At 41.7% G+C, this 15,659-nt stretch overlaps 1 protein-coding gene across 3 annotated transcripts in view; it reads right to left on the reverse strand.

Moving 5' to 3' along the window:
- Positions 1–15,659, reverse strand: part of RBM20 (RNA binding motif protein 20) — a 534,741-nt gene that overhangs the window by 185,747 nt on the left and 333,335 nt on the right. For all 3 annotated transcript variants that reach the window (XM_068258701.1, XM_068258700.1, XM_068258699.1), the window contains one exon: positions 5,741–6,665. In XM_068258701.1, the coding sequence (XP_068114802.1) occupies positions 5,741–6,665 (925 nt within the window). The remainder of the gene's footprint in view (positions 1–5,740; positions 6,666–15,659) is intronic.

A 15,659-nucleotide genomic window follows, 5' to 3' on the forward strand; every position in this document is an offset into this window, starting at 1 on the left:
CACTGCTACCTATCAGATTAGACCCCTATCTGTCCCTAGGGCACTCAATCACCCGCCCACACCCTCAGAACGCCCTCAGACCCCAGCCCTGATCACCTCGCCAGTGCATTGCTTGCATCTATTCCCCCCTTTAATCACACCTTGAGACACCCATCAATTACCTCCTGTCACCCCCTAGCACACCTACCCATCAGATCAGGCCCAATACAACCTGTCATCTAAAAGGACACCCTGCTTATGACCGGTTCCACAAAATTCGCCCCCTCATAGACCACCTGTCATCAAAATTTGCAGATGCTTATACCCCTGAATAGTCATTTTGAGACAATTGGTTTCCAGACTACTCACAGTTTTGGGCCCGTAAAATGCCAGGGCGGTATAGGAACCCCACAAGTGACCCAATTTTAGAAAAAAAGACACCCCAAGGTATTCTGTTAGGTGTATGACAAGTTCATAGAAGATTTTATTTTTTGTCAAAAGTTAGCGGAAATTGATTTTTTTTTTTCACAAAGTGTCATTTTTCACTAACTTGTGACAAAAAATAAAATCTTCTATGAACTCGCCATACATCTAACGGAATACCTTGTGGTGTCTTTTTTCTAAAATTGGGTCACTTGTGGGGTTCCTATACTGCCCTGGCATTTTAGGGGCCCTAAACCGTGAGGAGTAGTCTAGAAAACAAATGCCTCAAAATGACCTGTGAATAGGACGTGTGAATAGGCTGCAAAAAAGTGTCACACATGTGGTACCGCCGTACTCAGGAAAAGTAGTATAATGTGTTTTGGGGTGTATTTTTACACATACCCATGCTGGGTGGGAGAAATCTCTCTGTAAATGGACAATTGTGTGTACAAAAAAAATCAAACAATTGTCATTTACAGAGATATTTCTCCCACCCAGCATGGGTATGTGTAAAAATACACCCCAAAACACATTATACTACTTCTCCTAAATACGTCGGTACCACATGTGTGGCACGTTTTTACACCCTAAGTACGCTAAGGGGCCCAAAGTCCAATGAGTACCTTTAGGATTTCACAGGTCATTTTGCGACATTTGGTTTCAAGACTACTCCTCACGGTTTAGGGCCCCTAAAATGCCAGGTAATTAAAATCAATTTCCGCTAACTTGCGACAAAAAATAAAATCTTCTATGAATTCACACATGTGGTATCGCCATACTCAGAAGTAGTATAATGTGTTTTGGGGTGTATTTTTACACATACCCATGCTGAGTGGGAGAAATCTCTCTGTAAATGGACAATTGTGTGTAAAAAAAAATCAAACAATTGTCATTTACAGAGATATTTCTCCCACCCAGCATGGGTATGTGTAAAAATACACCCCAAAACACATTACACTACTTCTCCTGAGTACGGCAATACCACATGTGTGGCACTTTTTTGCAGCCAAACTGCGCTAAGGGGTCCAAAGTCCAATGAGCACCTTTAGGCTTTACAGGGGTGCTTACAATTTAGCACCCCCAAAATGTCAGGACAGTAAACACACCCCACAAATGACCCCATTTTAGAAAGTAGACACTTCAAGGTATTCAGAGAGGAGCATAGTGAGTCCGTGGCAGATTTCATTTTTTTTTGTCGCAAGTTAGAAGAAATGGAAACTTTTTTTTTTTTGTCACAAAGTGTCATTTTCCGCTTACTTGTGACAAAAAATAAAATCTTCTATGAACTCACTATGCCTCTCAGTAAATACTTTGGGATGTCTTCTTTCCAAAATGGGGTCATTTGGGGGGTATTTATACTATCCTGGAATTCTAGCCCCTCATGAAACATGACAGGGGGTCAGAAAAGTCATAGATGCTTGAAAATGGGAAAATTCACTTTTGGCACCACAGTTTGTAAACGCTATAACTTTTACCCAAACCAATAAATATAGGCTGAATGGGGTTTTTTTTTATCAAAAACATGTTTGTCCACATTTTTTGCGCTGCATGTATACAGAAATTTTACTTTATTTGAAAAATGTCAGCACAGAAAGTTAAAAAAATCATTTTTTTGCCAAAATTCATGTCTTTTTTGATGAATATAATAAAAAGTAAAAATCGCAGCAGCAATCAAATAGCACCAAAAGAAAGCTTTATTAGTGACAAGAAAAGGAGCTCAATTTCATTTAGGTAGTAGGTTGTATGAGCGAGCAATAAACAGTGAAAGCTGCAGTGGTCTGAATGGAAAAAAAGTGCCTGGTCCTTAAAGGGAACCTTAACTGAACGGGGGTTAGAGAGTTTCACTTACCTGGGGCTATTACCAGCCCCCTGCAGCAGTCCTGTGCCCTCGGAGCCGCTCTGGAATCCTGCGGTCCCCTGCTGTCACTTAGTTTCGTTTTTGACGACTCACTAGTCGGCTGGCCGCCGTGCGTATTATTGGACGCATTCCCTACTGCAATTAGCGCTGTTGCGGACCGCAATGCGTACAAAAATGCGCGTTGCCGCATTCCGCACGCGTAGATATGCGGCAACGCGTATTTTTGACGCGTTGAGCATTTGCAGGAGCCATTTCTGTGGCCTGATATGACCCAGACAATAGCTCCAGCAAATGCCAGGTGAAGTTCCTTTATATCAATTACTTTATATGAAAGCCCATTCTTTACACAATGTCACAACCTCTAATAATATTAATCAAATGTAAAGCTGTTAAAACTATAATTATGTTTTAAACTGGTTAACGGTTAACCTGTTTCCATTTTCTGCATAGCTTTTTCTAATCTTTTAACAGCAGCATTTAATCATTTTTTAATTAGCTTCAACTTTTTTACTTCAGCAAATTATGTAAAGTGTATCTTTGCATAAACTTTTTTTTCTTAGTAGAAATTTCTATTGATGGAAATATTTCAAATGGTATCCTGAGAATAGGATAGATTAGTAAAAAAGGGACATTTTCTAAAATTGTGGTTCTGCTGTTTGTATTGGGCCATGAGAATGTCAAAATAATCAGCCAGTCCCCAATTCAGGCTGCAGAACGTGAGCACAAAGTTGTCTCCAGTCCAGTGCGCTCACAAATACACCACTCATTATTATTATTATTATTATTATTTAGTATTTATATAGCGCTGACATCTTCTGCAGTACATAGTCTTGTCACTAACTGTCCCTCAGAGGGGCTCACAATCTAATGCCTGTCATAGTCACATGTCCATAGTAGTCTAGGGTCAATTTATGGGGAAGCCAATTCGTTTATCTGGATGTTTTGGGATGTAGGAGGAAACTGGAGTGCCCGGAGGAAACCCACACAGACAAGGGGAGAACATACACACTTAATCCGTGCAGATAGTGACTTGGCTGAGATCCGAACTGGAGACCCAGCACAAGTGTAAAGTGAGAGTGCTAACCACTACGCCATTGTGCTGCCCACACAAACACTGCTATCAGTGAAAATGCACAAGCAGTACTTTAGAATGGATCACACGTGTGCATAAGGTTCTAGACACTTCACTGTTAATTAACACATAAGAAATTTACCAGTAATTAAAGGGGCCCACACCCCTCGACCTCGACTGATCGCAAATCGATGTACAATCGAACGGCCGATTTCGATCGGTTTGATCTATCTGACAGGATTGCTCATAGATTTTCAATAGATTTCCAATAGATTTCAGAATGAAATCTATTGGAAATCTGTTCCTAGTGTGTGGCACACATCAGATTATCTTCAGATTCGACCTGACAGGCATCTGACAGAAATCTATCAGTGTATGGCCACCTTAAGTGTAATAAGATTTTATGTAAATAATGTGGTGGATTGCTGTTAACACCAGGTTAAATTAAAAAAAAAAATCATTTTTCTACACATTATTAAATAGAAAAAAATTGTTATGAAGGGGATCTGATTCACTGTAGGAAGCTGCAGTTCTGTAGACACTTCAGTGGTTTATATGCTGTGTGTGGTTATGATGTTTACAAGTGTCAAAACTGCAATCCCGAAGTCTAGCATATCAGCATCTATCAGCCAGGGGTTTCCCTTCCTCCAATGAAGGGCTGCCGTTACACTGAGGTCACACTGGGGTTGATGCACACATCGGTGTTCTGCAGTAACACATCATTGTAGGTATGGATTACCAAGCCCTCTTTAACACCTACTTCCCGTCAGGGGTGTAGGAATAGGGATAGCAGGCAAAGCAGTTGCTATGGGGACCAGTGAGTTGTAGCTACGCCCCTGCTTCCCGTAGCTTTAATGCAAGGCACAATATTTTTACACCTTGTGGCTCCAGAATGGTTTATACACAAAAATTAATAACACAGCTTCCTGTGCAAGCATGAAAATAATGCTAGCAATAGTTTTACTTTAATGTAACATTATGCTTGCACATAGCTGTGATGAGAGCTTACTCTCATAACTAGTTAATGCATAAATGGTGATGATGTTGCTTTTGTGCAACATACATCGTTGAGTAAAGTTTTATGCATGGCAGTGGTTCATAAAATACTGAATCGGAGTCATCCTGTGGTGTTTGTATGCAGCCAGTAAGGCACATGACATGGTAGTTACAACATGTATTAGGTCACAAGATACAAATAATCGGACTCTATGAAACATATCTCTTTATATTTTTGTAAAACAAAATATGAAAGCACTTTGTTTTCTGGGAGTCTTTTTCCTATAGACATGTACACTTGGCATTACCTAGGACACTAAACTGATCTCTTTAGTGCGCCCTAGTGAGGCTTTGCTGGGAAAATAGTGTGACAAAAGCAAAAAAAATTCTAAGTTTTCTCCTAGGTGGCATTTTAACATCTCAATAAAATGCCTTTTAAGCAGCCAGAGAGCAAGAAAATACTTTTACAGAGGTTCTTTAAAGGAAAGGTCCGAGCTATTAAAAAAAAAAAAAAAATTAAATCTTCTTACCCGGGGCTTCCTCCAGCCCCTAGCCGCTGATCTGTCCCATGCCCCAGATCCACTCTCAGCCGTTGTCTCCCGGTGCTGAGGACGACTTTGCCAGGCCGTCCTCTACTGCACCTGCGCTAACGCTTCTGTCAATCAAATCCACGTGCCCGGAGTGTACTGCGCAGGTGCAGTAGTTCTGCACCTGCACAGTACGCTCTGGACAACGTGGATTTGACTGACAGCAGCGCCTGCGCAGGCGCAATAGTGGACGGCCTGGCGAGGCGCCGTCAGGTCAGAGAGCCAGCGGCAGAGTGTAAAGCTGCGTGAAGGACAGATCAGCTTCTAGGGGCTGGAGGAAGCCCCAGGTAAGTAGATTTCATTGTTTTTAATAGCTGGGATGCGTCCTTTAAGGTTTAAAGAAAAACAAGTTTCACTTACCTGGGGCTTCTACCGGTCCCCTGCAGATGTCTTGTCCCACGCCAGTCCTCAAGGATCCTCCAGTCCCCCGCCGCGGCTCACTTTTCCTTTCACCAACTACAGCTACTGCGCCTGCACGCATCTTCGCTCCCGCCGATCGGAGCGTCCTGCACAGGCACAGTACGAGAAAACGTTGTACTGCATCTGCGCAGTAAGCTCCTGGCGAGGTGAGCGAGGACAGGCGCAGTGGTGGTCGACCTGCAAGTCGGCCAAACGGAAAAACCTTAAAGAACCCCTTTAATACATTTCACTGTACCTTTTCACCTACTTTTTGGTACATTTTCAGTTGCAGAGTACTGAAAAGTTATTTTAAACAGAAAATGAAAGATTATCTCTTAGGAGAAAACTTAGGTGAAAAAGTAAATTGAATAAGGGCCAAAGTCATTTTCCAGCTTTGGCAGAACAACACTCTCTCACATCACCCACCTTTAAGTTGAAGACCTTTTTGTCACACATTGTGCAGGTGTGTGGCAGGTGAAGAGGGGCTACTCCATTAAAATCATTGATCTCATGCGGCTTCAGATTCTTTAATGAAGAGTTGCAGTTTGGCATCTTGCCGTTATTGTGTCTGCTGAAGACCGGGGAACTGGCCGGGCTGAACTTGGTATCTGGTGTTGGTTCTTCTGGGTTGTAGAGCTCGCTTCTACTGTCATAATGCTGACTAGGTGACTGCCAGTGACGAGAAGCTTCCCACTGATTATTTGCTGGTATGTTATGGACCCCTTGGCTAAGGTCACCCTTATGGCTCATTGGATGAGGGGGTCCATGTGAATCAAATTGATTTTTATATCTTGCAGTGTTGTTTTTGGTAAGGTAACGTCCATCTATTGCGTCTTCTTGTCCACAAGCGAAGGCATGATACACGGACTGTTCTGTCTCGGCTCCAAATGGTTGAGAACCTCCATGAAACCCCTCCAGCTTGTTTCCACCCACAGCTTTCCCAAAATGAGGCATGGAGTTTTGGTTTGGATTCTGATTGTGTTTTGGTGCCATGGCTGCTGGGTTTTGAGCAGAGAATGGTAATCCAGTGGAAGGAAAACGAGCATTGTGCATGGCAGGTCCGAGAGAGGCCATACCGGCAGGGCCATGAGCACCCATCATAGCGGCATTTCTGAGGGGGTTGAAGAGTGGCTGGGACATAGCCACCTTGGAGAGGACTTGGTTGAGGACAGTAGCAGCAGCTGTGTTAGTGGTCACTGCGCTCTGAGCCAATTTTAGCCTCTGTAGGGTGAGCTGAGCCTGCAGCTGAGCGAGCTGAAGGCTGGCGGGGGATGGCAGGAGATGGTTGGCGGCTCCACTGCCTAATGGACTGTTGACAGAGAAAGGATTCTTCTCCAGGAGCTGGGAGGCACTGTAACAAAATAATGGAAATAAAAAAGTTAGCTTGACATAAATGGCTGTATATACAACTGGAGTAACACATACAGGAAAAAAAAAAAAAAACAATCTTCCAAATCAAATTTGAAGAGTTTTCTGTTTTTATCTTTCATGAAATAGGTAGAGAAAACAACATTTTGTAAAAAAATAATACCGTTTAATTGCTAACCGATAGAGTTAAATTGTGCGAGCTTTCTGGGATCTAGTCCCCTTCTTTCATTAATAAACTATCTTTCATTAATAAACTTTCAGAGTTTGAATGGCAACACCCTTTCGTAAATCAGTCCAAATAAACTACAACTTTGATCCTAACATTTGTGTGTGTTTTAAAGCGCTTTTCCCGGGTTTTTTCTAAATTTTATACCTGGACGAGTTTAGAATTTTTAGTTCTTTTATTTCTGTCGGCATCTGAATTGGAAATATGTTTACTCACACCTTGACCCCAGTGGTGCTATATGACTTTATTATGAAAACTGGTGGTTGTTTCTGTGGATATTCTAACCCAAATAAAACCTCCACACCTCCCCCACCCCCAAATAAGAAAAAAATACTAGAATTGGGCATTGAGCTCCTATAAACAGTAGTTATGTAACCAGCAGCTTTTTACTCCCCTCACTAGACCGTGACAGGGAGTGCAGTGACGAAGGGCGACTGTCTTCAACTGAAGCATGTTTTTTTTTTACCATACTGACTACCGGTATGTAACAATGTATATTTATATGACTGTGTGGGTGGCCTTCTCGCCTCATAGGGAATGTGTAGTTCTTTTTTTTTTTTTTTACCATAGTAGTCTTATGTATTTATTGCACTCAAAACAAACAAAAACTAATATAATTTGGATTTTGTGCAATGTTTCATAGGTTTAGGTTTTTCCTAAATAAGATTAGACACTTTTCAAATGGTCTTTAGTAATAGACCTATTAAATAGGAATTGGAACAAAAAAAGATCACTACACATTTTCAGTTCAATAAAATACCTCAAACAGGTATTAACAACTGCTTCTGTACATTTTTAAAGGTCAGGCAAACCAAAAACAGGCCAAGGAAATTTATAACAGCAATAAGGTTTATAATAAGTGATTGCAGAAGCCAAGCTGTTTCATGAGGCAAATGTGTTTGCCACTGCACTAGTTTCTTCTCTGTATGAACCCAGGGGGAGGAAGGAAAACCATTACATGATGTCCAAGTCTTTATTTTTTTTTGTTACCGTAAGTTCCCAGCATCCCTGCATTACAGTATTAACTATGTGTCTACACAAAGAGGCAGAAGGAGTAAAAGGGACCTTAATCAGAACATCTGATCTGGTTCTGGGGTCAGTAGCTCAGACAAATCCAACTGAACTAAAGCAATCATGTTGCTTATTGTTAATTTGAAGTATTTCCTTTGAAACAACACATTTCAGAAAGAAATACCCACAGTGTAAGCTCTGCTTGCTTGCAGCTGTGTGCCTATCCACCTAATAGTTAATGGCAAATATTTATTGAAACATACCCAGATTTACAGGCTTAATAATTATGAATAGTCCAGAAGAATCTCAGTAAATCACCCCTATATATGCCAGCATTTATTAGTGATGTTCAGTATCTGGACTACTTTGCCCAGGAATTAAAATAAACTCAGACCTTAGAAACTGGCCTATATGTGCCACTGCATGGTGATGCAGATTTATCAAAACTGCTGCAAGGTGGAACAGTAGCCTAAAACTGACCAATCGAAATCTTTGATGTGGACATGTACACCTGTTGTGCTCCAGTTCACTCATTTTGTAAACTGGTATCTTTTTGCTTGCTTGATGGAAGTTTGAGCTGTTATTGAACTTGAGGTGAAAATTAAATGATGAGATCAACAATTGTATCTATCCTCCTACTCATGAATTTTTATTTTTTTTTAAAGATATCCCATGGTTTTATCTCTATACATTTACAAAGTAGATTTGATGTTTTATTGTCTCTGCTCAATGGCAGTCTGTCAAGAATCCCAGAGTTAAAAATCTACTATTTATCTTTTTTTATCTATCCCTGGATCTCAGAAGTTGTTTTCTGCCAGGAAAAGTTCTATGGCCATAATTCCTTATCAGTGAGGGTTACACTGTAATTCGACAAGACAGATGCTGTCAATTGCACTTCTGAATATTAACTCTTTCAGGCAGTAAAAGAAAAAAAAGGAACACAGACTAGTTATTAATACCTTTGGCACTGTATATACACGTTTATCTCATCATTTATTGCGTACACATACAGGTCATGGCAATATTACAGTTACTTCCGGCAGCGAGTACCACTAGTTAAGTTCTTAGCACAACCCACTGTAATTGACCATTGCTATGGTAATGTGGGTTACTAATGGTACCGTGTGTTACTGTAGTAACAGTCAAGCTACTAGAGTACTGGGGGTTGTGATAATAGCGTAACTTGAGGTACACGCTGCTGGAAGTAACGGTAATATTGGCGTGCGCTGTCTGAGCAAGGCAATATTACTGCGCTTTTGTGCATCAACCCCCATGTCACCTCAGGTACACTTTAAGTTATAGGCTAGGTTTGAAAGACTGACATTTGTCTTTAAGCAGACCTGTACCAAGATCCAGGCCCACAGCTATCTCTCACGTTCAACTTTGTAGCTTCCGTCTAACATCTTCCTTGCTGCACAAGCTGTTTTTAACTCGCGTTTTTAAGGGTGTGAACAGTTTGTTTAGCATTCCATGGTGCTAGAGTATCAAGACCAAGGGATTAACTCCGCAATGCAGGCCACCGACGTGATGAGACATTTAAATTAGAAAAACAAGCTGCACCTGCGCCATACGTTAGGGGAGAACACCAGTGGGCACTTATGCAGCAGCAGAGGGACACACTGAAACGTTATCCCAGCACTTATCACTGATAATCAAGGCCGGCCCCGTCATGTCTTCCTTTTAGGAGTGACAAATCGAGACTGTATTACATGGATAGAGACATGCTGCAGCAAAGAGACCAACACTCTACGAAAGTGCTGACATCGAGCCTTTCATCTGACTTAGAGATTGATCGCGCATGTTCAGTAAATGTGCAGAATAATCACAGCGATGAACTGCACTAAGGTTACTAATGAGAGGAAGGTATTTACAGTGGAAATACAAGCTAATGATGATGGTAATCATGGGCTGTATAGTAAGAGACCAATGCCTGAAAAAGTCATTTCTATAATCTGGCTTGTGAACAGGGCTGTGGAGTCAGAGTCGGAACAATTTTTGGGTACCTGGAGTTGAAGTCAGAGGTTTCATAAACTGAGTAGTCAGAGCTGGAGTATTTTTGTACCCACTCCATAGCAATGCAAGGGCTGTGGAGTAGAAGTCGGAGTCAAGGACTCGGAGCAATTTAGGGTACCTGGAGTGGGAGTTGGAGTCTGTGGTTTCATAGACTGAGGAGTCAGATGATTTTGTACCGACTCCACAGCCCTGCTTGAGAATGGTTTTGTATCTGCAGATCGTGATATTGATCAGAATCAGAATTCTATTGATATAGATAAATGTAGTGACCAGAATTTTCTTGGCTCAACCTGGGATGGGACGGGGTGCCAAAAATGGGGGTGTCCATGACCACAGTGGAAAAATGGGCATGTCCATGACATGGTGTGGGCGGAGTGAACTATAATGTAACTCTGAGGCAGTAGGCCAGAGTTTCATCCCAAAACACAGATAGGCAAAGTGACCCTAAATGTAATTAGGCAGTGTTACTCAAACACATAAGAAAGCAGTGTTCCTACAATGGTGTGGTGAAATGAGAGATTTGCATTATGGATGTCAGTCCAGGACATGACTATGTACTCTGTAAAATGCTGCAGAAGATGCAAGTGCTACATTAATAAATAATAATGGTATGGCGGGACATTAGACTTTGACTTTGGCCAGGATTAGATTGTGAGCTCCGCCAAGGACATGACTACATTGTCTGTAAAGTGCTGCCTTGGATGCCAGTGCTATATAAATACATAATAATATCGTAGGACATTCGATTCTGACTGTGGTGGTATTAGATTGTGCATGAAATCTGCAGAAGCTGCTGATGCTACAGTATTAGCATGCCATTTAAGAATCATGAGCCCCAAAAATGCCAAATGCTGCAACAATAACCCCAAAAGTAGCAAATGCAGTCTCTATGTCAATCAAATAATAACTGCAGCAACAGTTACCTCCGACACATGAATTGCAATAACCGTTACCTCCGACAAATGAAATGCAACTACTGTTACCTCTGACACATGAAATGCAGCAGAAAACGATTACTTTGACTCCGCAAACAGTAAATCAGGCAAACATTACCTCATGCAACCACAGAGTACCACGGCTGGGACACCCGGCGGCCAAAAGTGGGACATAACCTGGGACACATTGCAGCCTGGGACAGGGGACCCTGAACCAGGGACGTGTCCCAGGTAAAACGGGACGTCTGGTCAGGGGAATAAATGGAAGACTAGCTGCATCACAAGAATTAAACTTTGAAGAGAAACCATAACCAAGAATTGAACTACATCCCAATCAGTAGCCGATACCCCCTTTCCCATGAGAAATCTTTTCCTTTTCTCAAACGGATCATCAGCGGGGGCTGTATGGCTAATATTGTGGTGAAACCCCTCCCACAGAGTGATGTCAGGTCCATGGTCATGACAGTTTCCTGTCTGTGAGCCTCGTTGCATTGTGGGAAATTACAGCTGTTTCCAACTGCCCAAAACAAGCAAGCAGCATCTCATTTTACTGACATCACCTGCCAGCAGTAAAAATGTCAGAATGTAAATCAGGGAGAGGAACATTTTTTACAATGGGCAAACACTGACTAAATCATTTATACATCATTATTGTAAAAATGAAGTACTTTTTATTACATTATTTTCACTGGCGTTCTTCTTTAAGTCCATTTTGTGTTTGCATATAAAGAACTCCGAACTACTGGAAATTAGATGTTTTGAAGCAAAACACAAGGCAACCAGTTAGGCCCGGTTCACATTAGCGGTGGCCGTCCGGAATCGCCGTGCCGGAGCCGCACCGCTTGCAGAACGGACGGAACGGACGCACGGCATAGCAATGAAAGCCTATGCGTCCGTTCACATGCGTCCGTTCTGCCGGACCGGAGCTGGACCGGATCCGGGCCGGATCCGGACTCCGGCCTCCGTTCCAACATGCGCTATTTTTTGATCCGGCTCCTCCGGCAGCCGTATCCGGGGCGGAGCCGGACTGCACCATCCGGCCAATACAAACCAATGGGAACCGGAGAGCTCACAACACACTGGCTGAGAAATCCGGATGTTCTACCCCACTTCCTATGCGGAATGTTGCGGCGATATTGGATGGGGACACATGGGCAAGCATTTTGGAGTGGAGCAGCACAGCTGGATCCGGATCCGGAGATGTTGGCAGCATGTCGCAGGTGGAGGTGAGTGCTAAACAGCAGAGGGCCTGATTCCACAGGTCCCCCTTCTGCTGACCTCCCAGACCCCAACATTTTTTTTGTTTTTTACGTTACTTTTGCCAAACGGATCCGGATCGCATCCTGATGCAACCTGACCGTACGGTTCCGATCCGGATCCGGTCCGGTCAGGTCATCCGGTCCGTTTGGCAAACAACCGCAAGTGTGAACGGGGCCTTAAAGTGTACCCCCGACACAAATGAAAAGGTTTTTTTGCTTTCTATTAGTAGTATTATTTTCATTCCATTCTGAAATATGAGTGCAGAAATTGCTGTCACCAGACTGCCCCAGACTGTGGAGCCTCTGCACAGAGCAGAGAGGGAAGAGGAAATCTATGGTCTAAACACTTTTAATACTACAGATGGTGAATAAAATACAAATAATTCCAGCTTGGTTGCAAACTGTATGCAGTTTGGAATTTGGCCAATCAGATGTGCTTCCAGCCGAATCGGATTGGCCAAACCCTGAGAAGTTTACAATTAGCATGTTGCAAGCTATTATTTTTATTATTATTTGCATCTCACAGACCATCTCTAACACCCATTTTTGCAAAGCATGTGATGTGCAGGTTAGTAAATTATTCTTAATTGTTAAAGAAGAAAATATACGAGAACCTGAGTATGTCCTAATTATGCAGGGTAGTAAATTGATTGAAGTCCGCACCACTTTATCTAATCACCAAAACTTTACTGTAAAAAAAGTTAAAACATGCTGTATGGCAGAACAGACATCCTGCCCTTCTTCCAGCTGCCCAGCATATTAACTATACATTGTTTGCCCAATTATGCAAGGGCAGCATTAGCACCTCTATGTACTGCATACACTTTAGCTTAACTTTAGGCTAGGTTCACAGTGGTGCATTGCAGTTTGATGTAACGGCCACATTACAATATCCAGCCACTATATGTAGCTGTAATGGGTAATACGGCTTTAAAAAAATGCTGTCACTGCCCTGAATGGACGCCACGTTCTCTTCTTAAATTGGCTTGTGGATTTGACATTGTTACAGTACATTTGTCACTGTGGAACTTTGAGGCGGCTATCCTCAACCCTGAAACTTTCCAGAATGTAATGTCTACCCTCTATATTGCTTTCTAAGCTCTCTCCTCAAACAAGTATGGGGTATAGACAATTTTTTAGCATGATTAGCCTTAATACTTCTGACATATTGGAAGCAATTCTTGACATCTATATACATTTTCCACTGTATTTTTTGGCATAGCTGTCAGCGCATTTTTCTGCAGCAGAAATGTCCGTTTTTGCAGACAATATATGGATTACGTTCCAAAATAAACATAAATACCTCAGTTGCTTAAAAAAAAATATCTCCTCCCATCAAAAAACCTGTCTCAAGTATCTTTTCAACCAAGCTGGGCAGAACCCTAATGATGCTAATACTTAACCCCCCCCCCCCCCTTAAACCCACACCCCCCCAAAAAAAAATATTAATAATAAATCATAAAGTCAGTTATTACTTTTTGCCCCCGAGAATTCCCTTGGTACTAAATCATATTTCCTGCAACCTCAAAACGCCTAGCATAACTCTTTTCAGTACCCAGCCAGCCTAGAAAGCTGACAAGAATCTTTGCATACAACCTTTCCTGTATTACATTTTGAGCCAATAAAACTTGATTTAAAAAAAAATGGCAGTTTTTAAAACTCCGAGGCTAATCATTGTTTGTACATTTTCATTTTGGATATCTGCTGCCTTCAAAGAAAGGGCTACCCATAATCTCTTAAACGGCTATGTTATTTTAGACTACATGACACAATTTACAGACACTGGTGACAGCAGCAGAAATGTTAATCGCCTGGTGATACAAATATGTTCAGTAACACATGGGCACAGTATGTAATGTCCGGGACATGTCTGCTCTGCATTGCAGCAATTATCCATGCTTGCCGGCCGTTGCCATGCTTATCAGTGCCAAATCTCTGAGATCTCCATACCCAGCAGTAGCAACTGGCTAATAGCAGCTCGTACAGCCTTTTCCTCCCACAATGCACTTCTGCTATACGCTCTGCTTAGCGTGGAAACCCCTTCAATGTGTTTTTCCTATGGAAAGTTCTAAAATGTTCCTAAAAGCGACAAGCACCTGCTATGAAGGAATGCTGAAGTTTCAGAGATTAATACTGAGGGCTACAAGAGATACTTGTTACGCAACAAGCCACTTGTTACGGACGGATTTAAAAAGGAACTACAGTCAATGGGACCGATTTATACATTTCTGTAAATGTCATCCCTCCACCTTTTACTGAAAATACAAATTAAAATTTTTGTACACTGTATTTATAAAAGTGGTGAAAAGGTGTAAATATCATTATGTTTTCCTCTGTTTACCACTTTTCAAAGAGCCGATTTATAAAATTGTGAAGAACAGATTAGAACACTTTTTGTCCTCCACTTTTAAAACACGTATATATTAAACCCTGGCGATCAGCATTTCAGAGGTAGTGACTTGCCCTGTTGTAATTATAGTAAAGTCGTGGTCAGAAGCCCCATTCCCTTGAATGGAGTTTTAGCAGTGAACATTATTTTAGAGGGTAGGCAATCAACCACTGCTTCTAGACTAACTTAACGTAACAACCTGCAACTTTTTTTTTTCAAAACAATAGCGTAGTAATACAGTCCATTTGTCCACCAGATTAATTACAATGATAGGATTAGACCACTTTTGTTATTTATCTCTCTTTTCACAACTTCAGTGCAAATAGACGCGGTTCCTGGTACACAACTTTCACACTACTTGTTTTCCAATATTATCTTCAGTGCATTTCAAAGGAGCTTTGTGTCTCCCTTTTAGAGAGATTCTACTAACATGGAGAGAGACCCAATGAATTCATTTTATTTTTATAAACAGGATCCTAAATAATTATTTCCAAAATTTTAGTTGAAGCAATTATTGTGACAAGACACATGCCAAAACACATGCAGGAGGAAATATCAGAACTTTCGATTACTACTTTAGCAGGTCAGTTGGTCAGAAAAGCTAAGGGTTAGGGATAGCTAGTGTTAGGATACATTTTACGAGAAAGTACAGGTTTAGGTCATGGTTGATGAAATACAGGGGACACAACATAATGCTTGACATCATTTAAAGGGCATATGTTAAGAATAGTCTTATGTGAAAGGTTAGGTTAGCAGTATGCATTTGGCATGAGAGTGTTAAATCTTAGAGGGGGGAGGCACGGGAAAGCAGAAAGGAGTTATGGCCAGGCAGCATTGAGGGTATCAGAAGGGTCAATTGAGCCTGATATCCAGATAAATGGTACTTCAGTCCTAGCATAGAAATCATATGTATAGTGGCATATTGCAGGTTTTAGTTACGGAATCTGACAGGGGTAGGCAATATGCAAATCTGAACTCCTCAACTCTTATCTGGAATACTCATCACATTTGTAGTATTGTCTGAATCTATTAGAGGAACACAGCTGGGAGAATGCATTTGCTGCTACTGTGTCCTGGGAGTGTCTATAGGAGCCAGACTCCCACTTCCTCTGCAGGAACTTTTAATACAGCAGCAGACAGATCT

This window comes from Hyperolius riggenbachi, chromosome 10, assembly GCF_040937935.1.
Source record: "Hyperolius riggenbachi isolate aHypRig1 chromosome 10, aHypRig1.pri, whole genome shotgun sequence".
Lineage (NCBI taxonomy): Eukaryota > Metazoa > Chordata > Amphibia > Anura > Hyperoliidae > Hyperolius > Hyperolius riggenbachi.